Source organism: Ctenocephalides felis, unplaced genomic scaffold (assembly GCF_003426905.1).
Source record: "Ctenocephalides felis isolate EL2017-DRISC unplaced genomic scaffold, ASM342690v1 CF-g0.4_SCAFFOLD_01170, whole genome shotgun sequence".
In the NCBI taxonomy this organism is placed as follows: domain Eukaryota; kingdom Metazoa; phylum Arthropoda; class Insecta; order Siphonaptera; family Pulicidae; genus Ctenocephalides; species Ctenocephalides felis.
The window spans coordinates 46,343,944-46,370,856 of NW_020537324.1; the positions used below are offsets into that span (position 1 = coordinate 46,343,944).

General features: G+C 34.6%; 1 protein-coding gene across 1 annotated transcript; it reads right to left on the reverse strand.

The window, feature by feature from the left end:
* Window positions 1-14,091: 14,091 nt before the first annotated feature.
* LOC113368008 (suppressor of Mek1-like) lies at window positions 14,092-24,141 on the reverse strand. Its single transcript, XM_026609567.1, has 3 exons — window positions 23,984-24,141; window positions 23,719-23,881; window positions 14,092-16,214 (listed from the first exon to the last, which is right to left on the reverse strand). Exons 2-3 carry the CDS (start codon window positions 23,874-23,876, stop codon window positions 14,168-14,170), a joined length of 2,205 nt encoding a protein of 734 aa, XP_026465352.1. The 5' UTR covers window positions 23,877-23,881; window positions 23,984-24,141; the 3' UTR covers window positions 14,092-14,167.
* Window positions 24,142-26,913: the final 2,772 nt, after the last annotated feature.

Here is a 26,913-nt window from a genome sequence, read left to right on the forward strand (position 1 = left end):
ACAGACAGACAGACAAAAAAGTATTTATTACAGTAATTAATTATACATTTTGCATTGCTTTTTTAGTGCATATTTTTTACCCTTGGGTACTTTATACATCATATCTGATCTTAATATATACAGTAAATGTTGATTATTATTACAACAGCGATGTTTTACAAATTGAGTGGCAAAAAAGAGGTAAGAAAACTTTTCCTCAAAAAAAAGCCACAGAGTAATATTTATAATTATACATAATTATACAAAAAAAAATAAAATAAAATAAAAACAAAATAAAAGATTTATTCTCATCCAGTATTAATTGCCACTATGGGTCGATCAGTATATATTTTGGCATGGCGTGATTGCCATACCAAATATCGTCTCTTGTGTATTGGCCGAGGCCCGCGATGTTAATATTAGGATGATCCCCACATTTTAGATAAAAATTCTCAGTGAGCTTTTTTATATAGTCGAGTATTGTCGGTACGTCAGTCTGTTTGTGTATGTATTTTGAAGAGTAGTAATGTCTAGTCAGTGGGTCCCTTATTTTGTTAAGTACTATTCGTAGTGCCTTATTTTGTAATGTCTGTAGTTTCTGTAAGTTAGTCTTAGTCGTCGCGTTCCATGCCGGAGCGGCGTATGTCAGTAGCGGTCTTATTAGTGTCAAGTAAAGTGTCCGCTTGTTTTGCATGCTTAGCGGGCTGTTCTGGTTCAAGAGAGGTCTCAGTAGATTCAACATCCCGTAAGCCTGTCCAATTTTTGTATTAATATGTTTTGTGAAGCTGAGTCTATGGTCCAGGGTCACACCAAGATATTTGACATCCTTCGACCCCTCAACTTCACAGTCCAATACTTTAATTTTGTCCGAGTCAGTCAGTCTAGTCATGGCATTTCGGCTCTTTGTAAATAAAATTGCCTCCGTCTTTTGCGGATTGATTTTGATCTGCCATTTGTCAGTATATTCGGTCAGCTTGTCTATGTGTGTCTGTATCTTTGTAGTCAGTAGCGTCGGTGATCGTGATGATTTGTATATGGCAGTGTCGTCAGCAAACATCAGTAACGTTGTGTCGGCGTCAGTGGGTATGTCGTGAATGTAGACGTTAAACAAGTACGGTCCCAGGATCGAGCCCTGCGGTACTCCCGCCGTCACTTGTTTAACCGTCGAAAGTCCGTTGTCTACTCGTACAATGAAGTTACGGTCTGAGAGGTATGAGTGTAAAGTTCTCGTTATGTACGGTGGAAAGTTGAGTTGGATAAGTTTATGTACAAGTCCGTCCATCCAGATGGTGTCAAACGCCTTCTCAAAGTCGAGTAACACCAATCCGGTATGGTTTCGTCTGTTGAAGTTGAGTACTGTATTTTCTATGAGTTTTGTCAGTGGGTGTAGTGTAGAGTGTCGTTCTTTGAAGCCGTATTGTATATCAGGTATGATTTTGTTGTGTCTTATGTGTTTGTACAGTCTTTTGAGTAGTACCTTTTCGGCTACCTTACTCATTGTGTTGAGGAGGCTGATCGGTCTGTAGTTCTGTGGTATGTCTGGCTGTTTCCTTGGCTTCACTATTGGAAATATGGTGGAGGTTTTCCAAGAAGCGGGAAAGCAGCCTTTTGTCATTATTCTATTTATTATGCGCGTAAGTAAAATGTAGGCGTTCGTCGGCAGTTGTTTAAGTATTATGTTTTGTAGTCCGTCTGGTCCTGGTGCTTTCCTGTTCGGTAATTTTTTAACTATTGTCTTTATTTCGGAAACTGTGGCAGAGTCTATTCGTAAGTCTTTGTCCTTGTGGAGGTCAGTGAAGTTTTGAATTGTCTCGTGTACGTCTTGTTTCATGTCTGCGTTTGACATATTGGCATTTTGTTTATGGATGTTCTCAAAGTTTTTTGCCAATATTTCCGCCTTGTCTGCTGGTGTCGTTGCGTAATTGTTGTCTGTGAATTTGAGTGGAGGTATAGATGTTGGTTTCTGCGTCAGTCTTTTTGCTGTCTGCCAAATTTTGTGTGGGTCAGTATTTAAGTTCTCGAGTCTTTTGGTCCAAGTGTTGTTTCGGTGGTCACGTATATCATTGGAAATAATTTTGGTCAGTCTGTTCACATGTTCCTTGAGTAGTCTGTCACCGGTACGCTGCCACAGTTTCTTTGTGTGATTTTTAAGTTGTATTTTCGATAAAATGTGTTCTGGCAAGTCGTTGTCTGGTGTTGTTCTTGAGTCTAGTGTCGGTGTAGTCTGTTGTACGGCGTCTGTGATTGTCAGTGTAAGGTGTGTTACAGCCTCCTCAATGTCTGCGTTGGTATCGATTGGCATTGTGTGTCGTGTGTTGTCTGTGATGATGTCTCTGAAAATTGGCCAGTTGGCTCTGGTGTAATCTAAAAATTTGCGTTTGGGAGTCTGGTCGACGTCTATTCTGTCTGAAATGGTCATGAAAACTGGATTATGGTCGGAGTTAAAAAGTGTTCTTGTTATGGGTTCGGATGTTACGTGTAAATTTTTTGTCAATGCCAAATCGATCGTGCTGTGATGGTGTGTCTGTACTGTGGCGTATCTGGTCGGCGTGTCAGGATAGTGTAGTTGTGCGTCTGTGATGTTGTGTTCGGTCAGGTATTCGTAAAGTCTGTTTCCGTTCGCGTTGTTAAAGTTACAGTTCCAAGATGTATGCTGTGCGTTAAAGTCTCCTGCCATAAGTACAAATCTGTTCGAGTCCAGTAGTCTTTGTAAGTCCGTATGTTCTAGTCCGCTTGCCGGGATGTAAATCGATATTATGGTTACTTTTTGACCTCTCTTGTATACATTAATAGCTGTTATTTCAGAACCGCCCGCTGTCAGGTTTGGCACTTGCTCGTGTCTGATGTTAGACTTGATCAAGATCGCAGTGCCTCCCCATCCGCGTGCGACCGTCTGTCTGTCGTTCCTGTAAACTTTGTAATTGTTGATATAGAGTCTGTCCGTAGGTTTTAAGTGTGTCTCGTTGATCAGTACTATGTCCAAATCGTATTTTGTTATCGTCTGTCTCAGTTCGTCCACGTTGTTTTTAAGTCCGTTAGAGTTAAAGTGCATTATGTGTAAGTCGCGCGTTTGGTTTATGGAGATGCTGTTAAAAAGTTAAGTATTGTTGTGTATTTTTCGTTATATGCCATGTTGGTGTTTAGTGATTTTGTCAGTTTGTAAAGCTCACTAAAAATTTGTTTTACCTGGGGATCTGCAAACAGCATCCTGATCTCGCCCATAGCAGCAAAAAGTCCCTCTGGTGTATTGAAATCTGGATCGGACTGGCTGCAGGCAGGCCGGGCTGGCGATTGTGATAGTTCATGCCGGATCTGTGATGATGATGATGCAGGCCGGATCGGTGATGTTGATGGTGTAGGCTCAGCCGGTAAAGGTGAGGACTGGATCATGTTTCGAAATGATGACCTTGGAACAGGGAGTTGAGGAAACGCTGATTTTGCATTTGGGCCAACATTGGTGTTATTTAATGCTGAAGAAAAACTCCTCGTCAGCGGCACTGGTGTTGGTGCTGTTCTGTATATTTGTCTTCTCCTGAGAGCATCACTTTCCTTTTTCTCCTTGTAGTTGAGAAGTGCACTGTACTTTGAATAGTTTGCCGGGTGTTCGTTGCCACAGTTCACACACATCGGTGCCTCAGTTGGCAGTTTCTGGCACGCACCTGGTGCGTGCATATTGAGGCACTTTATACACCTGTACTTTAGATGGCAGGTGTACGATGTATGACCGAAGTTCAAGCATTTGTGGCACTGCAACGCTCTGTTCTGTGGTCTATAGGTCTCCCAGGAGAAGATGTGTCCACCAATGTTGGTTATGCGTTTCAGCTCCGCCATATCCTGATCTTTGTCGACTAAAATTATGTATATTGGCAGTTTATGTTGACTACCGTCCGACTGTTTTCGTGTTACTTGCACCACTTGCTTTATTTTAGCTCCTTTCAGTTGCAGTTCTTCGCGAACTTCTGTCTCAGTAATAGATGGATGGAGTCCCGTAATTGTAATTTTTTTACCCAGATTTTGTTTTATGGAGTAGGTGTAGAAAGGGTAATTGCATTCGCGCAATATGCTTTTTATTTTTTCGTGGTCAGTAATTGAATCGGTATAAAATTTGTGTAGATTATTTTTTAGGAACTGATACCTGAAATTGATCTTAGTTGTATCCCGGATATAGCGGATGGTTTTCAGTTCTATTTCGGCTTTCACAATGATAGGCGGAATTTTTTCTTGTTTCATATCTATTTTCTTCGATGGTGCTGCCTGTACGCCTGAAGTGGATGGCTGCGACCCGACATCAGTTTTCTCGATCTCCTTGTTTTTGGCTTTCTTCCGCCGTTTAACCTTCTTATATTCCTCAAGCTCCGTGTCCATATCGGTCCGATCAGATAGCGCATTGTACTAATTTTTGAGGATCTCCCTCGTCAATACCTCCATTTTCTGTGTTTTCATTATTTTTATTTCTTCCCAGGCGCCTGCCTGTGAATATCCTTGTATTCTTCAATATACACAGCACTGATTTTAATAAAATTAAACTAAAGACTTGGAAAAATTTTAATTTAGAAAAAAATCACTTGCTAATATGGCTTATCCTCTAACCATTAGCAACACCAATCCGGTGTTTGGAAAGAGGAGTCAGCAGAAGGCACGTTTACCTTATAATTTTGACAAGATATTAAATATCTTGTTTGAATTACACCCGATTGCTTTTAAAAAAGCACGATTTCAAATCGATATCGGGTGAATTCCAGACTTTATTCTTATTACACAATAATCGAATGACATTCACTGAAAAAACAAATGACTGTCCATTCAGTATCTACTACTCGCACGAGTTTTTTTTTTTTTTTTTCAATTCAAAGACTATATATTTCAGTATATAAAAGTATGTACATTGCACTTTATAACATGGGTTTTTTACCCGAAGGTATTGTATCCTTCATTGGATTTGATTTTACAAACAATAATTAATTCAAAATATATATATAAATTAATATTTGTGTGACAAAAAAAAAGAGGAATGAAAATTTATCCCCAAAAAAAAAATCACATAGCACTATTTATAATAACACATAATAACACAAAAAGAAGAAAAACATAATAAAAATTTATTCATTCTAAGGGAGAAAATTTGTATCGAGCCAATTTACGTTTACTGCTATGGGTCGATCAGTATATATTTTGGCATGGCGTGATTGCCATACCAAATATCGTCTCTTGTGTATTGGCCGAGGCCCGCGATGTTAATATTAGGATGATCCCCACATTTTAGGTAAAAATTTTTAGTAAGCTTTTTCATGTAGTCAAGTATTGTCGGTACGTCAGTCTGTTTGTGTATGTATTTTGAAGAGTAGTAATGTCTAGTCAGTGGGTCCCTTATTTTGTTAAGTACTATTCGTAGTGTCTTATTTTGTAATGTCTGTAGTTTCTGTAAGTTAGTCTTAGTCGTCGCGTTCCATGCAGGAGCGGCGTATGTCAGTAGCGGTCTTATTAGTGTCAAGTAAAGTGTCCGCTTGTTTTGCACGCTTAGCGGGCTGTTCTGGTTCAAGAGAGGTCTCAGTAGATTCAAGATCCCGTAAGCCTGCCCAATTTTTGTATTAATATGTTTTGTGAAGCTGAGTCTATGGTCCAGGGTCACACCAAGATATTTGACATCCTTCGACCACTCAACTTCACAGTCCAATACTTTAATTTTGTCCAAGTCAGTCAGTCTAGTCATGGCATTTCGGCTCTTTGTAAATAAAATTGCCTCCGTCTTTTGCGGATTGATTTTGATCTGCCATTTGTCAGTATATTCGATCAGCTTGTCTATGTGTGTCTGTATCTTTGTAGTCAGTAGCGTCGGTGATCGTGATGATTTGTATATGGCAGTGTCGTCAGCAAACGTCAGTAACGTTGTGTCGGCGTCAGTGGGTATGTCGTGAATGTAGACGTTAAACAAGGACGGTCCCAGGATCGAGCCCTGCGGTACTCCCGCCGTCACTTGTTTAACCGTCGAAAGTCCGTTGTCTACTTGTACAGTGAAGTTACGGTCTGAGAGGTATGAGTGTAAAGTTCTCGTTATGTACGGTGGAAAGTTGAGTTGGATAAGTTTATGTACAAGTCCGTCCATCCAGATGGTGTCAAACGCCTTCTCAAAGTCGAGTAACACCAATCCGGTATGGTTTCGTCTGTTGAAGTCGAGTACTGTATTTTCTATGAGTTTTGTCAGTGGGTGTAGTGTAGAGTGTCGTTCTTTGAATCCGTATTGTGTGTCAGGTATAATTTCGTTGTGTCTTATGTGTTTGTTAAGTCTTTTGAGTAGTACCTTTTCGGCTACCTTACTCATTGTGTTGAGGAGGCTGATCGGTCTGTAGTTCTGTGGCATGTCTGGCTGTTTCCTTGGCTTCACTATTGGAAATATGATGGAGGTTTTCCAAGAAGCGGGGAAGCAGCCTTTTGTCATTAGTCTATTTATTATGCGCGTAAGTAAAATGTAGGCGTTCGTCGGCAGTTGTTTAAGTATTATGTTTTGTAGTCCGTCCGGTCCTGGTGCTTTCCTGTTCGGTAATTTTTTAACTATTGTCTTTATTTCGGAAACTGTGGCAGGGTCTATTCGTAAGTCTTTGTCCCTGTGGAGGTCAGTGAAGTTTTGAATTGTCTCGTGTACGTCTTGTTTCAGGTCTGCGTTTGACATATTGGCATTTTGTTTATGGATGTTCTCAAAGTTTTTTGCCAATATTTCCGCCTTGTCTGCTGGTGTCGTTGCGTAATTGTTGTCTGTTAATTTGAGTGGAGGTATGGATGTTGGTTTCTGCGTCAGTCTTTTTGCTGTCTGCCAAATTTTGTGTGGGTCAGTATTTAAGTTCTCGAGTCTTTTGGTCCAAGTGTTGTTTCGGTGGTCACGTATATCATTGGAAATAATTTTGGTCAGTCTGTTCACATGTTCCTTGAGTAGTCTGTCACCGGTACGCTGCCACAGTTTCTTTGTGTGATTTTTAAGTTGTATTTTCAATAAAATGTGTTCTGGCAAGTCGTTGTCTGGTGTTGTTCTTGAGTCTAGTGTCGGTATAGTCTGTTGTACGGCGTCTGTGATTGTCAGTGCGTTGGTATCGATTGGCATTGTGTGTCGTGTGTTATCTGTGATGATGTCTCTGAAAATTGGCCAGTTGGCTCTGGTGTAATCTAAAAATTTGCGTTTGGGAGTCTGGTCGACGTCTAGTCTGTCTGAAATGGTCATGAAAACTGGATTATGATCGGAGTTAAAAAGTGTTCTTGTTATGGGTTCGGATGTTACGTGTAGATTTTTTGTCAATGCCAAATCGATCGTGCTGTGATGGTGTGTCTGTACGGTGGCGTATCTGGTCGGCGTGTCAGGATAGTGTAGTTGTGCGTCTGTGGTGTTGTGTTCGGTCAGGTATTCGTAAAGTCTGTTTCCGTTCGCGTTGTTAAAGTTACAGTTCCAAGATGTATGTTGTGCGTTAAAGTCTCCTGCCATAAGTACAAATCTGTTCGAGTCCAGTAGTCTTTGTAAGTCCGTATGTTCTAGTCCGCTTGCCGGGATGTAAATCGATATTATGGTTACTTTTTGACCTCTCTTGTATACATTAATAGCTGTTATTTCAGAACCGCCCGCTGTCAGGTTTGGCACTTGCTCGTGTCTGATGTTAGACTTGATCAAGATCGCAGTGCCTCCCCATCCGCGTGCGACCGTCTGTCTGTCGTTCCTGTAAACTTTGTAATTGTTGATATAGAGTCTGTCCGTAGGTTTTAAGTGTGTCTCGTTGATCAGTACTATGTCCAAATCGTATTTTGTTATCGTCTGTCTCAGTTCGTCCACGTTGTTTTTAAGTCCGTTAGAGTTAAAGTGCATTATGTGTAAGTCGCGCGTTTGGTTTATGGAGATGCTGTTAAAAAGTTAAGTATTGTTGTGTATTTTTCGTTATATGTCATGTTAGTGTTTAGTGATTTTGTCAGTTTGTAAAGCTCACTAAAAATTTGTTTTACCTGGGGATCTGCAAACAGCATCCTGATCTCGCCCATAGCAGCAAAAAGTCCCTCTGGTGTATTGAAATCTGGATCGGACTGGCTGCAGGCAGGCCGGGCTGGCGATTGTGATAGTTCATGCCGGATCTGTGATGATGATGATGCAGGCCGGATCGGTGATGTTGATGGTGTAGGCTCAGCCGGTAAAGGTGAGGACTGGATCATGTTTCGAAATGATGACCTTGGAACAGGGAGTTGAGGAAACGCTGATTTTGCATTTGGGCCAACATTGATGTTATTTAATGCTGAAGAAAAACTCCTCGTCAGCGGCACTGGTGTTGGTGCTGGTCTGTATATTTGTCTTCTCCTGAGAGCATCACTTTCCTTTTTCTCCTTGTAGTTGAGAAGTGCACTGCACTTTGAATAGTTTGCCGGGTGTTCGTTGCCACAGTTCACACACATCGGTGCCTCAGTTGGCAGTTTCTGGCACGCACCTGGTGCGTGCATATTGAGGCACTTTATACACCTGTACTTTAGATCGCAGGTGTACGATGTATGACCGAAGTTCAAGCATTTGTGGCACTGCAACGCTCTGTTCTGTGGTCTATAGGTCTCCCAGGAGAAGATGTGTCCACCAATGTTGGTTATGCGTTTCAGCTCCGCCATATCCTGATCTTTGTCGACTAAAATTATGTATATTGGCAGTTTATGTTGACTACCGTCCGACTGTTTTCATGTTACTTGCACCACTTGCTTTATTTTAGCTCCTTTCAGTTGCAGTTCTTCGCGAACTTCTGTCTCAGTAATAGATGGATGGAGTCCCGTAATTGTAATTTTTTTACCCAGATTTTGTTTTATGGAGTAGGTGTAGAAAGGGTAATTGCATTCGCGCAATATGCTTTTTATTTTTTCGTGGTCAGTGATTGAGTGAGTCGGTATAAAATTTGTGTAAATTATTTTTTAGGAACTGATACCTGAAATTGATCTTGGTTGTATCCCGGATATAGCGGATGGTTTTCAGTTCTATTTCGGCTTTCACAATGATAGGCGGAATTTTTTCTTGTTTCGTATCTATTTTCTTCGATGGTGCTGCCTGTACGCCTGAAGTGGATGGCTGCGACCCGACATCAGTTTTCTCGATCTCCTTGTTTTTGGCTTTCTTCCGCCGTTTAACCTTCTTATATTCCTCAAGCTCCCTGTCCGTGTCCATATCGGTCCGATCAGATAGCGCATTGTACTTATTTTTGAGGATCTCGCTCGTCAATACCTCCATTTTCTGTGTTTTCATTATTTTTAATTTCTTCCCAGGCGCCTGCCTGGGAATATCCTTGTATTCTTCAATATACACAGCACTGATTTTAATAAAATTAAACTAAAGACTTGGAAAAATTTAAATTTAGAAAAAAATCACTTGCTAATATGGCTTATCCTCTAACCATTAGCAACACCAATCCGGTGTTTGGAAAGAGGAGTCAGCAGAAGGCACGTTCACCTTATAATTTTGACAAGATATTAAATATCTTGTTTGAATTACACCCTATTGCTTTTAAAAAAGCACGATTTCAAATCGATATCGGGTGAATTCCAGACTTTATTCTTATTACACAATAACCGAAATCATCGTCTCGCACGAGTTTGCGGGCCGGGACTATTACTATAATTAGAGATACTATATTTCATAATATTTCATCAAATCAAATGCTGAATTTGAAGCGCAATACCGCCATCTGTGATATGCTAAAAACACTAATACATAGTAAAAAAATTGTTCAAAGTTTGCGTATGCATATGGCGATAAATGGCGCGTCGGCAACTTGACAAGTCATCTTTCGCACACTTCGAAATATTGCGAGCTCGACTACGAAACATCGACCCAAAAGCATTTTCGTTGCACTCGAGTTGCATAACTCGGGTGTCAAGTGTCTAGTTCAAGTGAGAATCAATCTGTCAGGCCTCTCGTTCGCACTAATCATCGAGGTCTGCCGGAGCAGAACCTGATTCGGTCGTCTCATCTTGACTTTTCTGGAGCGCGGTATGGTGCCTCTATCTTTTCACGTTGTCTGCGGCTATTGAGAGGCACTGACGGCAGGGGTTGTCAGTTTTGTGTGTTGCATGGTGTGTTGAGTATGTGTGAGCGAGTGAGAAGCAATCGCGTGCCGTCAACTTTGGAAGACCGGGTCCAGGGTCGACTAGCGATCGAAGCGCGAATTGGGAGATCGCGATATATGCTGGATTTTGGAAAACCGGATTTCAAAGTCTTTCAAACTCTGAGTGCATCGATCCCTTTTTTTCTTTCTGTCTCTCCTTACCCTCGTGGCTGACACCTTATCGTGGTGAGGGTGTCCAGTTGAGCGATAACCGTCAAATTGCCAAGAGCAACCGGCGTTTATTACTCACTTTTGAACAATCTCCTTTCACCACTTATAAAAGGTAATCCTACATGGAAATACAAGATTTTGAATAGACTTATAGATTTATTGATATTGTATAGATTTATTATATATAAACTTGTTTAAACTGTACCTTATTGCTGAAAGTTTACTACATACACGGCAGATTCGCATTCATTCGTATGCATTCATTTCAATAGCATGTGCCTTTGCGGGTATTAAAACTTCGGTCTCCAAAATGTTTTTTAAATCGAGAAACAAAGCGTTAGGGGGACACTCGCTTACGGGACGCCCTTGTGCGGGCACCCCGCACCGCCGCCCCGGGCTCATTTAGGCGACGCGTCCGCCGCATCACACACATCGCGACATTACCTAAACGCAGCACGTTCGCTGCCACACGCACACATGGAAAAGCATGCAAACAAGGAAACGAATCTGGCTAACATTTTTCTAGCTGTACTGCACGCCGTGCGCAAAAAATTTTGCCATGGTAACCGTTGCCATGGTCGCTAACATAAAATTTTCAGTAAAATTATTAACATTGCAACCATTAGGCAGAATATTTTTGCCATTGCAACCGTTGCCATGGTAACCGTTGCTAACATAAAATTTTCAGTAAATTTTTTTGCGCACGACGTGCAGTATAGCTAGAAAAATGTTAGCCAGATTTGTTTCCTTGTTTGGATGCCTTTGCACGTGTGTGTGTGGAAGCGAACGTGCTGCATTTCCGTGGGGCGACAGGAATATCATGATGTGCGCATTGCGACAAGGGAATCCCGTGCGCGAATGTCCTCCTTACGCTCTGTTTCTCGATTTTCAAAAAAATTTCCTGGATCCACTTGCGTCCGGGCACCGTCATGCGGGATTTAATTATTAATTGCCCAAGCAGTACTGCAAAGCGTGCGTTGTAAGTTGTAAAAAATATATAACTTTATTACTTATTAATATATAACTCGCACAGCGAGAGTTATAAATGGAAAAAAGATTATAACTTATAAGTAGCCATCTGTCAGCAAAAACTTGTATAAAGTCGGTTCAAACATGCCAAAAAAAAAAACTGCATTTTCACTCAATTACATTTTATAGAATTTTGGGAAAAATTTTGGGGAAAAAATTTTGGAAAAAAATTTTTTGGGTATAAAAAAGTTGTATATAAACCTATACAATATATTATTAATTCATTTAAATAACTTGTATATCCATGTACAACAATATGGATTACCTTTTAAAAGCGGCGAAAGGAGATTACTTAAAGGTCTTGTTTACTTAATTGCTCTTGGCAATTGGACGGTTATCGCCCAACCCCCTCCCCACGATAAGGTGTCAATCACGAGAGGAGGAGAGAGGGGCGATAGAAAGAGGAATCGATTCACTCTGAGATCGACAAAGACTTTGAAATCCGGTTTTCCAAAGTCCGGCATATGCCGCAAACCGCGATCTCCCAATTCACGATGCGACTAGTCGACCCTGGACCCGGTCTTTCAAAGTCGACGAACGCGATCGCTTCTCACTCGCTCACACATACTCAATACACCATGCCACTTGTAACACACAAATCTGACAACCCCCTGTTGCCTAACAAACCCCCCGATAGGAGCAGATAACGGGGAAAGATAAATGCACCATATCGTTATCTCCCGATGTCCGCGATCTAGAGAAGTCAAGATAAGACGACCGAATCAACTTCTGCTCCGGCGGTCCTCGAGCCATCTATCATCATATGCAAACGCGCCATCTATCGCCATATGCAAACTTTGAACAATTTTTTACTATGTATTAGTGTTTTTAGCATATCACAGATAGTGGTATTGCGTTTCAAATTTAGCGTTTGATTTGAAGACGTTTGACGTTTTGAAGGTTTCTGAACATTTTGGTAGACCTCAGAAAAAATTGATGTGTGTGTGTGTGTTTTGTGTGTCCGGATTTTTTCGTTCGCGTTTTCAGGCGCAAGGATCAACCGATTTGAATGGTTCAAAAAACATTCGATTTCTGTTAATAGGGAGATGTACTGATTAGTTTTTGGCAAAGGCAGGTCCAGCCGTTACGGAGATAAAGAGCAAAGAGTTAAGAAAGTAGAAATCGAATTTTTGATGGAATGGAGCATCCGATTTGAATGATCTAAGAAACATTCAATTAGTAATGATTGGGAGAAGTGGCTATTAGTTTTTGGCAAAGGCAGACCCAGACCCAAAATATACAAAAAATGGCAGTTTTTGAGAGAAATAAAGCATCCGAATTGGATAATTCGAAAAACTTTCTGCTTGTGTTGACAATACAATTGCTTTTGGAAAAAAAAATCATTAAATTTTTTTTTGTATATTGAAAATAATTCAGATTTCAATTTTAATTCTGGCTAAAGTTTCAAAGCTCACTTATTTACTTTAAATAAATATTTTTGAATTTGTCATGCAGTTTATATAATTCTTATAAATATTAATGTTACAGTATTTATAATAATCTATTTGAAAACATAGATCTATTTTAAAACCTCGAACATTTTGTTACGGTACGAGAAGTTCCAATAATTTGCTTTAAGCCACGATGCCATACGCTCCACTAGTTTGTTTTTTCATTTAAAAATATTCATTTGATTTTATTTTTATTAAAAAAACATACTTTTTAAATTCAATATCTAACCAATTTCCTGGCCATCTTTCCCTAACCCCAATATTTCCATGTGAAGATAGCCTCGCTGTTTCGCATTACGCCCTACTTTGATGGCGTTAAGTATTACTGTATTTATAATGATTTCTATAGAAACCAAGTAAATTTAGAATAATTATTCAAACTCGATAGATAAAAATTAATTATTAAATAAAACTGATCTAATGCAAGTAAATCTTGAATCTATATTATATGATATGAATATTCTATTTTCCTAATTGCAATTGTATAGCTTTGTAGATAAAATTAAAATTTTAAATATACCAATAAAATAGATTATGATCAACACATGTCACAACAGTTGTATTATACTCATTAGCAATATAGAAAATATTCAAATCAAAAGAAACATTTTTATGTACATAAAGAATATATTATCACAGGTGGGTTTTACATGTTTTACTAGTATTCTACATCATCAGATTGAAAATATGAATTTTATGGAATGAGTTCTTGTGAATGAGCTATACAAGATGCAATTCATTCACTTTTGTTATACTTGTCGGTTAATTATATTGAATAAAAATAATTTTAGCAATAGCCTTCATGGTCAATTTGTTGTACCAAAGTAGTGATATAAAAACAACCACATAATTTATTTTACTTATTTGCTGTTTAAAATTAATATAAAAGTATAAAGTTATTTCATTCACAAGCATTGCATGTATCATATATATTTTTATGTATGAACATGTGAATACTGAATTACAATATCATATTTTAGAAATGAAGTTTTATCTACTTATGTGAAATTTTCCTACAAAAAGCACATGTAGATTTATTTTTATATGTGAACTATTTAATCTGACTAGTAAAAGTATTTTTGATAACTAATAAAAACATTTAAAATTACATATTCTTATAACTACTAATACTAACTTAACACATGTTGTATTAAGATAATTGATATGATTGGACCATTTTGTGTGAATCAAGTTTGAATAAGTATATATTCAATAGATATGAATGCAAGTGTTAAATACTTTCAGGACGTTTTTTTATTATACTAAAAATAAGTTATGTCTAAACCTGTCTTTGAAAAAATTATAGCTGACATAGCTCATGCGCTATTAGTTTTTATAAAATTCAATATCTTAAAAATTTAAGACAATTGAAGTAAGCCTTTAAAAATAAATATATTCAGATTATCTTAATGCATATTAAATATATTATATATTCTATAACTTGCTTTTAAAGTTTGAGCTCTTCTTCTGTCGTTTTGTATTATTTTGCTTCTTTTTTATTCGATCAAAACACCAACCATCTTGATCACGTTTTTCTTCTCTAGATTTCGCTCTTTCGAAGAGCCAGTTATTGGATTTATGATTGTTTCTTTGCTCTTCCCTATGTTTAGCAAGTTCAGTAAACCAAGATCCATCAACATTATTACATTCATCATCACATAAGGATTCAAAGGCCCAGCCATCAGTTATTGATTCCACTTGCTTAGGCAAACTATTATTTTTTATTTGTGCTTTCTTGTTCTTAGGTTTTTTATGTATTGGCTCATCAGAAGAAGTTAATATAGTTTTTTCACTTGGAAAGTGTTTTACTTTACCTTCTTCGTCATCAGATTGGTCATTGGATGATGCCTTAGACACATAATAATCATAACCTTTTTTCATTTCCCAGTCTTCATGTTTATCTTTCTTTTCTTGTTTAAAATCACTTTTCCTTCGATCATTTTTTGATTCGTTTTTCTTCATCTTCATTTGCTTCATTTCTGATTGACTCATTGAATCAGTTTTATCCCCAATATTCATTTTAGATCTTTTTTCCTTTTTATAATTCTTTTTCTGAGTTCTATTTTCTTTCAAGCTTTCATTTGTTTCTTGTGAAAGTTCATCTTCCGAGTATTTAGTTTTTTTAGGATTCTTTGACTTTTTGTCAGACTTATTTTGATTTTCTGTAGAATCATTTTTCAAATATAATTTTTCTTTATTCTTGCGTTCTTGTTTGATATTTTTTTGTGAAATTTTTGTATCAAATTGTTGATCATGTTCAACATCATTTTGCTCTTGTGATTTTTCGTCTCGTTTATTATCTAAAGATAAAACACTATTCTCATAATCTCCACTTTGCTTGCCAGTGCTAACTGATCTACCCTTCTTAGATCGATGATGATCTTTAAGATTCACTCGCTTTCTAAATTTACCATTGTCAGTTTTGTCAGATTTGGTGTTCACTTTATTTGCACTCTTATTTGTTGAATTATTATTTATGTCAACTTTTGAATTTGTTTTACTATTTTTTTGTTTATCAGAATCCATAGTGTCATAGTTTTCATTCAAATTTGATTCAGTTTTACTTAATGAAGTGATTGTATCATTAGTATCAGAACCATTCAACGCTAGATTTGATATACCTGAGAAAGCAAATACTTCAGGATCAGGTTTGAAAGATTCTGTCACCACTTCACTTTCATTCGGAATTTCTGTCTCATTCACTGCAGATTCACTCAAAATATCTAGTTTATGTGAACTGCTATTTATACTCTCAGCATATGTTTTTGGCCCAATAAACACATCATTATTTGTAATGTCATTATTATTGAAGTCAACTATAAATTGTAGTTTAGTATCAGCTAAATTTTCTGATGCTTTGAAAGAAAACTCATTTCCTGTAGAATTTCTACGAGACTTAGGAATATGCTTGTTATGAATACGACTGTTAAGATGCCATGACGCTCGTTTTAGATCTTGCAATTCACTTTTAAGTTTGTAATTTTCATATTGCAATTGTTTGTAACTTAAATCATTATTCATTCCAACAGATAAGTTAGCACATTCAGATTTTGTGCCCATCAAATGTCCTAAAGCTAAACCAGCAGCTGTAGCAATTGTTCCTGCAACTAAAATATTAAGCAAGTTGCTAACTTTATCATTTCTGTTGTGAACATAAGATCTCTTCTTATGTTTCTTGTCTGTTTTCTCAAACATAGTTGCATCACAGTCGATTGGTGTGTTAGGTGGTGTTAAAGGCTTATTAAATGGTATTTTATTTTTTTTTGGAGTCCGAGTCTCTGGCTGACCAGTCTGTGGTTTGTTAAGCTGCGACTTATGTTTTGGGCTTCCAGAAGGAGTAGGGGATTCTTTACAGGCAGACGTGCATGCCGACACAGGATTTAGAATTTGATGTTCTTCAGGTTCACTTATTACAGAAATTCCATCTGAATCAGCATCAGCATCATTATTGGAATCATCTTGAAAACTCTGAGGACTGCTTCTAGAGATTTAAAATATTACTCTATATTATTTGTTATAAATACTATTACTATAATTAAGTAATAATTATGAAAATAGATAAAGTTCAAAATATTGTTTATATTTATTATACGTTAACAAAAAGTAATTCACACTCTAACAAGTAAATTCATTTCAATTTTAAAATGTGTGTCATTTGTATTACAATGAAATACATTACAATATATGGAAAACAAAAAATTCAATGATAAAGAATATTTATTTACTGGTTCTAAGCCAATAGTTCACTGGTTCTTTTACTAATATATAATAAGAATATAAATAAACGCCATTACTTCATTACTGGAAATAATTGATATTTCTCAAAAAAAGTAAAGAGAAAGAATTATCTAAAAGAATGCGAATGTCTTTTATTTATTTTGCCTGCACATTCTATATTCTAAAAATTTTATATTTTTTACATGTACAATAAAACATAAATTATTAATCATATGATATAAAACTAATTTACTGTTCATTGCCATATCATAAGTATAGTTAGTAACAAACAATGTAATGAAGGTATTGTAACATATAATAATTGAAATATTGTATATTGATATTAATATATTGCATATTGAAAGATTCAAAGTATTCAATGTTGTAGAAAAAAAATTATAATAAACAAAATTATTATTAATAAATTTATGTTGAAAAGCCTTCACATATTTAACTCTGTGGAGTAGTGAGGCAGGAAAGGTGTTATTTATCAAACTGAGAATTAAATCCTATTTGAATTATTTTAATATATATATTAGTTTATCTGTATTTGAATATATGTAGTATTAATACGAGGGTGGGTTGAAAAGTTTCCGACCTGAGCACGATAGTGGTGCCACTCATCAACAAAAGCTGGTGATAAAGTTTTTATCACTTTTATGAGTTTCTCACCAAATCTTTGGCCATTTAGATGCTAAATTTTTTAATTGGCAGTCGTTTAAGTAGATGTAAGTGTTTTTTGTAAAAATGGAGAAAATTCAGTACCAATACGCCTACGCAAATTAAAAATGAACAAGGCTCCGTTTATGGGAAATCTGCACCATCATTTACCGTAGTAAAATTTTGGGAACTGAGTTTAAACGTTACCGTAAGAGCTTGGGAGGCTATGATCGTTTGGGACATCCAATTTGCTCACATTCGAACTGTGAATGAACATTTCCAACGCACTTTGGAGATAATAAATCCGAATTTTAGCGCCTATTGGTAACTATAGATGAAATTTGGATACATCATTTCACACCAAAACAAATTAACAGTCAAAACAGTGTTCAAAAAATAAAAAAATCATACAGAAGCCTACTACGCATCATTACTCGACGAGCTAAAGGCACAAATTGCGGTAAAAGCGTAATATATATGTTGTACGTAAAGTAGTTGATGATATAATGGAGAAGAGATTTTTTAAAAATGTTTTTACCAAGATTCTACACATGTGTGCAAGCAATTGCGAATCCTTTGGGGGACATTTTTATTGTTTTGTGAAATTAAAAGCCATTTGAGTCATACAGTTGAGCTCATTACGTTTATTTATTGCTTACTTCTTGCAAGAGCTTTGAGTTGAGTTGAGCGAAAGAGTTGTTTGTACAATTTATAGCTCTAGTAGTTGTGTAACACAATTGAAACATATATAATCAATTTTTGAATGTTGTTGGCATACCGGATGAAAGCATAATGAACAAAGAAATCGAGTTTTACGGCATATTTTGTTGCCTGTTTGTGAACAAATACGACAGTCTTTTCTGCCTTTCAGTGTATCGGGTCCATTTGATATCGATGCTCATTCATTTGATATCATTCGATGTCATTTGGTTTGGAATGTTTAGTGAACGGCCGATAACCCACTCGAATGCAAGACGAACGATGGGTGTTTGATAATGCTAAGCATTGTTCATACGATTTTCGACGTTGAGCATTTCCAAAGTTTTGAATAAATTGTATATAAATATACGCCGTGCTTCGATTTTATTTATATTGTCACTTTCTTTACGAACAATAAAAGCAGCGAGACCCATTACATCAAGTATGTTGCAAAAAAAGCGAATTTCCATCTTCTCGTTGGTCGTTTTGTGGTGTAATATGTCACCATCTGATCCATGCTCTCAACACCTGTCTTTGCCGCATTATAAAATAGAATCGCTTCGAGTTTTTGTGCTTCTCCAATACAATTTGTTGTATAGTGCATGGCTGAAGTCAAATTCACTGCTTTGTTCTTCTTTGGAACATAGCTGCAAAGGGAAACAATATTGTTATGAAAACCGAATAGTGTCGATAGTAGTGCGTGATGTGGATTTTTTTTTCATTTCTTCAAGCAAACATTTTTTGTTTGATAGAACGGTATCGACGAATGCAAGACCGGTCGTAGACAATATATTGGCAACCTCCAACGTAGTGAAGAAATTGTCGACGATTACTGTTCTGCCGCTGTGTTTATATCGCTTCGACAGTTTCAAGAGCACGTTCTCGCCTTGATTCACTTCTCGTTGCGCCCCCTCGTTTTTGCCAGTGTACAAAATGGCTTGCAATGGATATATGGTTTTTGCATCACGAGCCCGCCATATTTTCACACCATATTTCAATGGCTTCGTGGAATAAATTGAGAAATTCCAAATATCTCTGATCGGCGTGGCTTTATCCGAATGCGTACGAAATGCTCTTGTTCGGCCGTCATCGAAGCGAAAGTATCGTAACAATAGTTTGAATAATAGATTCAAACACGAAAAATAGGGAGTGCATCTGATTGCCACTTTGCATATTACTAAAGCCGGCCACAGACGTAATTTGCGCATGTATTCTGTAGCGTCTGTGTAGTGTTTTTTGCGCAACTTGACAGACTGGTGCAAGCGAGTAGACACTTTTTCATTATTTTAATTGCGCAATCATTCAAGTCGGCAAGTTCATTCGTTGGCCGCGTGTGGCAGCAAATGTCCCGTTTTTATTTTACTTTGTAGCGAATTCATAATACAAGTTTATGAAGTTATCGACAATTAAAAGTTATTAAATTAGCCCTCTGAACACTTTGAATTCTCTTCTGATCCTGTAAATACATAAATTAATAAAATAGATATATTTTTAGGTTATGTTTTGACATTTATTATTTGACATTTGTGATATGCTTGCGCAAGTACTTGAACATAAACTTGAACCGTCTGTGGGCGCTGTGAAAATACGCCTGGTTGCGCATTCATTCAGTTGTGCAAGTATACAGTTACGTCTGTGGCCGGCTTAAGAGTCACAACAGCAGCAATGAGAATGCCAATAAAGCGCATAATGTTGTGTGCATGCATACGCCATATTGGGCTCTTTTTTCCATTCGGTATAGTCTTTCCCATAAAATGATGTTGCATCATCGACCGGAATTTTACGTGCATCTTCTTCTGGTCCATCGACAATTTCCTCTTCATCGCTGTCCAATATTTCATTAGGAATGAATCCTTTTTTCATCTCAGAAATAATATTCTGTATGAGTCTGAATTTGATTTCTAAATGAAAAATTATAGAAGGATCTTTTTTGACTATTTATAACAATAATCAATAAATAAACGCAATGGACTCAACACGCTGTTAGCAATTATTCTACCACGTATGTGGAAAAACATTTTTTAAAAATCTTCTCTCCATTGTGTCTTAAACCAGTTTATGGGCAACACTTATATTACACACTATCTATTTGTGATTTTTTAAAGTTAGAATTTTGTTAAATATTGTTTAATTACAAGTTTAATGTTTATATTACATAATGCAGTGTATTACCATAACTTGATATCACAGATTATTGAATTTTCTGTTTTAACACTAATAATAAGATTAACTAATTGTAAGTACTTTTCATTCTTTATAATTTTCTCCCCAAGTTTAATTGTTCTAGTTTTTAATTTGATTTTTAGTTTCCACTGAGTGAAAGCTAGGATTATAGCCGAAAGGTATGGAATAAAAATAGTAAAAGGTATAATAAACAAGAGAGGAAAGGAAAATCATTGTCGCCACATCATAGATCTGCCGGGCAGACTACTATTTATCATTATTATTATATATATATATTAATATATATTTTTTGCTATTGAATTTTACACTGATGGTGAACAAATCAGCAGCAGTGTGCTCACATTTACATCATTAATATTTGTTGCACTTATAATACAAAGTAAATATACTCGTATATGAAACACAAATTAAATTTGATTTCCAAGATTTTCTTATTAACTCACATTACAAATTACTTTTTATGCAGTAAAAGTGCTGTTAAATAAATATATAACAAGTAATTATATCAAATATTTATACACAGCTTGAAACATAATAACACTCTTCTGCCTCACGGTCACGCATGTGAATGCTTTTTAACATAAATTCAATTATTATTAATTTTGGTTGTTCACAATACTAATTTTTTACACTTTGAATATAGGTAATATCAATAAACACATGTTGTGCAGACTCACTGCATTATCACAAATCAAAATCTTAATTCTAAAACAAACTGCTTTATCACAAATCAAAATCTTATTGTTAAAAAGTTATTTTAACAATACTCTTAAGTTTATTGTAATATTAAATTCAAGTTTTTTAGATGCTGAAATATTTTAATAATTTTATATATATATATATATATATATATATATATATATATGTATATACATATGATATATAATAAACAAAAAACATTATTTATATGAGCTATGTATTTTGTAAGTGGCCTAACTCAGGTTTTCCATTTTTTCTGGTTATCATGGGTATGTGTATAAATTTATACTATTTATCAGTAAAGCATTTCAGGTTGCTTCTAATCCAAAAAATCCAAACAAGATATGCAATTTTTGACACTAATTTTCAGAGTTAGTTTAATAATCGTACTGTATAGTTTGCAAGTAGCCTAGCTTCATTTATACATAAATATTCATGATGATATATTTACTATTGATAACGTCAGAAAGTAGTGATAAAAGTAATTTTAAGTAATTAGTATATACAAGTCAACCTTTATTTTTGGACAATTGTTTTAGCTGAATAACCAGTATATTTAATTAATATAGAACTTAAAACTTAATAATAAATTTTAGAAATTATTTCACCTAAAGGGAAGAACCAAACAAGATTATTATTCAGATAATAAAGAAGAAATAGTAAGTTATAATTTAAAAAAAGTGATGATTTTATTAACACGTCAGGGTAGACCAAAATAGTTCAAAAAAATTTACTGTAGAAAAATCTCTCTGAATTAAATTAGAGAAACATTACTGTGTAAAAATATCAGATAAATTACAACAGTAAAATTCAAGAACATAACCTATTACGATATACATTACCAGAACATCATGATTATTTCAAATCCCTTTAACACGAACAAAATGTAGATGAATATTAAATTATTTTGTAATAAATTTATGTTTGGGATTTTGCACGTTTTTAAAATATGTTAAATAAATTCAGTATTGTTTTTTTTTTAATTCGAAACATCTTGAATTATGTTGAATGGACTTGATATCTTCAAATTTTGTGTTGTATCTAGTTGCTAATTTTAAAAATGGCCTAACTCCATTCTTGATATGTAAACGTATATTAATTAATTCACCACAATTATTGCGAACTATAGATTTACGAGGAATCTTAAATACACCTAAATGATACAAATCATTAACACTAGATATACCACGCCAGTCAAAATGACTGGTTGGGCACATTCAATTCAAAGTTCCCATTATATGTAAAATTTGTTGTGTGAAATGAAGTTATGACTGTTTAAGTTATAAGTATAGAAATCATTTTGTGCATTCAAAATTACTTTATATATTAGTAACTAAAATAAATTGTGTTACTACTACTTGTACCAGCACCAGTGAAAATGACTGGTGCAAGTTTCTATAGAAAATGTTTGATAAAATAACCCAAATAACAATAGCCATAGATTGTGTGCGTTTATCGCCTACTCTCTTATCGACAACAATATATATTATTTATTCTTTATTCTTTTTTACATTGTAAAAATGCAGATTGCTGAAATATTACTAGATTTTTACCAACAAAACAATTGTTTCGAGCTTCGTTCAACACACTAAAACTAAATAAAATTTTATTCAAAGTGATTTTCAAGTATAATTATTTATTCTTTTTGTACACTGATACAAGTAAGTAACATTCACGTGGACACAAAAACTTTCAAAAATATATTCTTGAGTAAAAAAAAAAACTATAAACGAGAAAACTGCCGTAGTTTCGACTTATTTTTATAGCGATTGTCAGTCTTCGAAAAAAGAATGGAAACAATGTTTTTTTAGCTTGTTTGGAAAATACAATCAGCAGATTTCTGAAATGTTTGGACCTAGGATTTGAAATATATGACAGTGACGGTGAATTTTTAGATAAACAATTCAATCCACAAGGCAGTGCTATTATCAACTGTAGAAATGGGAAAATTTCGTGATAAAGACAATACGCATGAATCAAGTACGTTAGTAAATGGATAGATATCACAAACAAACGTATGAGACGATGCGAGCCACTTTCTTCCAATTCTGAAAACAAATTTGGTGCATTACCAAATCAGAAAACTAAAATTAATTTGGACGGAACTATTTGGACAAGAGTTGTAGTAAAGTGGAATAGGTTTTGCAGGTAGATTAGAAGTTCAAAGAGCTTTCAGACATATACTCAGGCCAAATTTATAGAAAAAAGCCCGCGTTTGGAACAAATTATAGAAAATAGCAAAAATTGCTTCAAACCGGGAGCTCATATCACTTTGGTCGAATAACATTTTCCAACAAAGGCCAAAATCATATTTGGCCAGTAAATGCCAAAGAAACATTATAAATTTACATAAAATTCTGTCTGACATCTAATGTCATTCTGAGGTTGCCCACATTTAGAGAAAGACCAAGAATCAACCTCTCTAAGCGAATTTGTAGTAATGAAAATTCTTGAAACATATACCATGAAGGGTGTAAATGCAATAACCGTTATTATTTTTATAATTATTCATATGGCATTGAAATTAAAATATAAAAACACGTCGTTTGTAATTTTACGCGCAAACAAGTGGGTGCTGCCGGACACTTTTATTGAGTATTGTGCTAAAGTACTGTAAAAACGATTAAAAATTAATATATTTTGTTATTTGACAATATCTATAAGTTCATTTAACAGTTGTAATTAGTTTTGTTCAACTTAAAAAAACAATAAGTATGTTTTCTTAGAGACCACACATTTTGACTGGTATTGGTACAAAAAGGTATATACAAACGGCTGGTATATCTAGTGTTAATGTCCTATACATATATTTTTAAATTCATTGAAATGCAAACCCTTAAATATCTCGATTTGAAGATAAACGGATGTACGCTACTTTCAAAATAAATGGCTCATATCTTGTGATTAGCAGATCATAAGTTTGCTATAGTATTTACAAAATTTTATAACTAAGCACATGTTCGATTATCACTTGCACGATGCAACTGTAGAAATAATATGCATAACTTTGATTAAATATAACAAACCTCATATTCGATAATTCTGAAAAATGATCAAAAACATTTTCAGATTCCAAGTGGTTAATGACATCCGCCATCCTGTTACAGAAAGAATTTCTATCAATTATTGTCCAACTGTCTCCAAAATCCGAATCGGATGACGTTTCAGCCCGTTTATCGTCCATGTTTGCTAAAACATACAAAAAAGCTCAGAAAAAGGTTTTCTACATTCGCAAACGATAACTGTGCACATCACACATCAATATAATGAATTTAGATTATTTTCACTCACTTTTACTGTAAATTTTGAGAACTTTAAAATTTTGATTTAAATTGTGGTTTCTATTGCGAGGGTGGACTCGAACTCGACTTTTTTTTGTTTTGAAAACAGTATACTGAATTTTATAACAGATTTCATTTTATTTTGACTTTGACGTCTTGCAACAAATTGGCCTTGGAATTATTGTGACTGACATTCTGAAATGTGGTACCGACTGTTTGACAGCCAAGTTGACAACTGCAGTGAAGTTGCGCAAGATAACGATTATCACTAATCTGAGCGGACAATTTGAATAAATATTGAAAATGATAAGAAAAGTTAGTAAGAGCGTATGAATAAATATTACGCAAATGGATTAATGGCAATTTAGAAAATTATGATTATTTATTAATTTATGGAACGTTCCGTACCAAATTAATTTTTTTAAAAAAGCCCCAAAGTTTTCTTAAAACTTTGAAAAAAATTAGATGTTAGAGAATTTTGAAATTTTTAAAGAAAAATGACCTTTTTGAAAAAATAGAATTTGTTTACATTTTAAAATACATATTTTAAAGTTTTGAACTTTTTTCAAAGTAATCGTGATGCGTTAGCTGCATAGAAACGAAATAGCAAAGCGCGTAAGCGCTGCGTCGCAGTTTAACTGTAAACATTAGTACAGTACCCATAAAAATATAAACAATATTTCTTCTTATTAAAAACTCTATGAAATATCTGATAATTTGATGTGCTTATGTTATTATCATTAGCGCTTATATTATTATCATTAATTTAGAACAGATATTTAAATGAATATCTTCAAAAGATAAGGATAAGGAAGAACAGTTTTATAAACATCTATTTATAAAGAATAAAATTGATTCGAATAGATTAAAAGTAATAAGTGATATGATATAAACTATATATTTCTAGCAATCAATATGTAAATTAAAAAAGAAATTAGTAAATTTGGAACTATTATTGATATATTAATCTAATTAACATAATGATATATTTAGCTAATGGTTTCTGTTGTTTCATTTTTTTTAATTAGTACAAAATTGGTCATACGATTATGATCCTTGGATTTTAATTAAATGGAAACTTTCTCTAAAAGAGAATATATTATAAGAAATAATATATTCCCATTTAAAATAAATATCAAACTAGTGGGGTGGGTGGCATCGTGCCTTAAGGCAAATTGCTGGAACTTCCCGTACCGTAACGAAATGTTCGAGGAAAATTGAATGTTTTCAAATAGATTATTATAAATATTGTAACATTGTCTAATATTTATAAGAATTATATAAACTGAATTGCAGAGTTGAAATTATTTGTTTAAACTATATTAGAACTATAATCAGAATTAAAATAAAATCTGAATTATTTTCGATATACAAAAAATTAAAAAAAAAAAATTTAAACAAATTTTTTTTCCAAAATCAATTATTTTGTTAAGACAAGCAGAAAGTTCTTTGAATCAATTGAATCGGACGCTTAGTTTTTCTCAAAAACTGCCATTTGTTGTACATTTAGCTCTGTATCTCCGAAATGGCTGGGCCTGCCTTTGCGAAAAACTAATAACCCCTTCTCCCAATCATTACTAATTGAATGTTTTTTTAGATCATTCAAATCGGATGCTCCGTTCTCTCAAAAACTCGATTTATATTTTCTGCACTCTTTGCTCCTTATCTCCGTAACTGCTGGACCTGCCTTTGCCAAAAACTAATCAGCACATCTCCTTATCAATAGGAATCAAATTTTTAAACCATTCAAATCGGTTGATCCGTACGCCCGAAAACGTGGGCGAAAATTTGTATCCATACATACATACACACACACACACACATCCATTTTTTCTGAAGTATGCCAAAATGTTCAGATACCTTCAAAACGTCGAGAAATGTAAAAATTTTCAATTCCGATTTTCGGCCCATTACAATAACTTACCCTACGGGAAGTTAATTACGAGATATATTGGAAAAGGAAAATCACCTGTATTTTATTCTCTATCTGTGTATATAGAGTCACAAGAACATACATGATCAAATTAGCCTTCCTGATTAAGATATAATTCTAGCATTTAGAAAACAATAAGACATAAATCAATAAGTACATAAATCAAATTATTAGTATTGCAAAGCAAATAAACGAATATTTTAATACAATAGTTCAATTAAAGAATACAATACTATTCGAAAAAAACATCATCATACGGGGTCTAAGTACTAACACATAACATATCATATAAAAATAAATATTTTTAGCAGAATTGGGGAGCTAGGTTCTATTTGGATTATCTAATAACAGGCGTATTGCAATAGGATCTCGAAAAACCTATAATATTTTATGTTCCATTGGACATAACGGTCTGCATATTGCTACGTTACGCAGGCCGATGCAATAAACAGAAGTGGGTCCGTATTTTTGAAAGATAACAAAAATTGATTTATCAGAAAATTTCAGTTGCGACTTTGCCGTTATTATTATCGAGACATTAAATTTTATATATCTTATTACGATTCAAATTTATCAATTTTATATATCTTATTACGATTCAAATTTAATCACTCCTCAGTGTAACAATTTTTGTATTGAGAAATTGTATAAATAGTATCTTGTTAATTATAAAAACCCACATAGGTTAGTTAAAAACATACAAAGAATTATATTAGATTTAAGTGAAGAAGATTTGATGGACTTTTACTTTGTAAAATAAAAAAATAAATGGACACATGTAAATTGTATTACCAAGACACAATATCTTTTATTTGTATTATGATACTAATTGTAGTTTACATTAATTATGATGAAAATTTAGGTAACATTAATATTCATTTGCTTTATTATTGTTTGTGATGACGTATGAATGATTACTCAGAACAAATAAAATCCTTAATAATGAATACAGAATAAATTATTATTAGGGAGCATTATTATTAGGCTTGCAGCGAATAATACGAGGT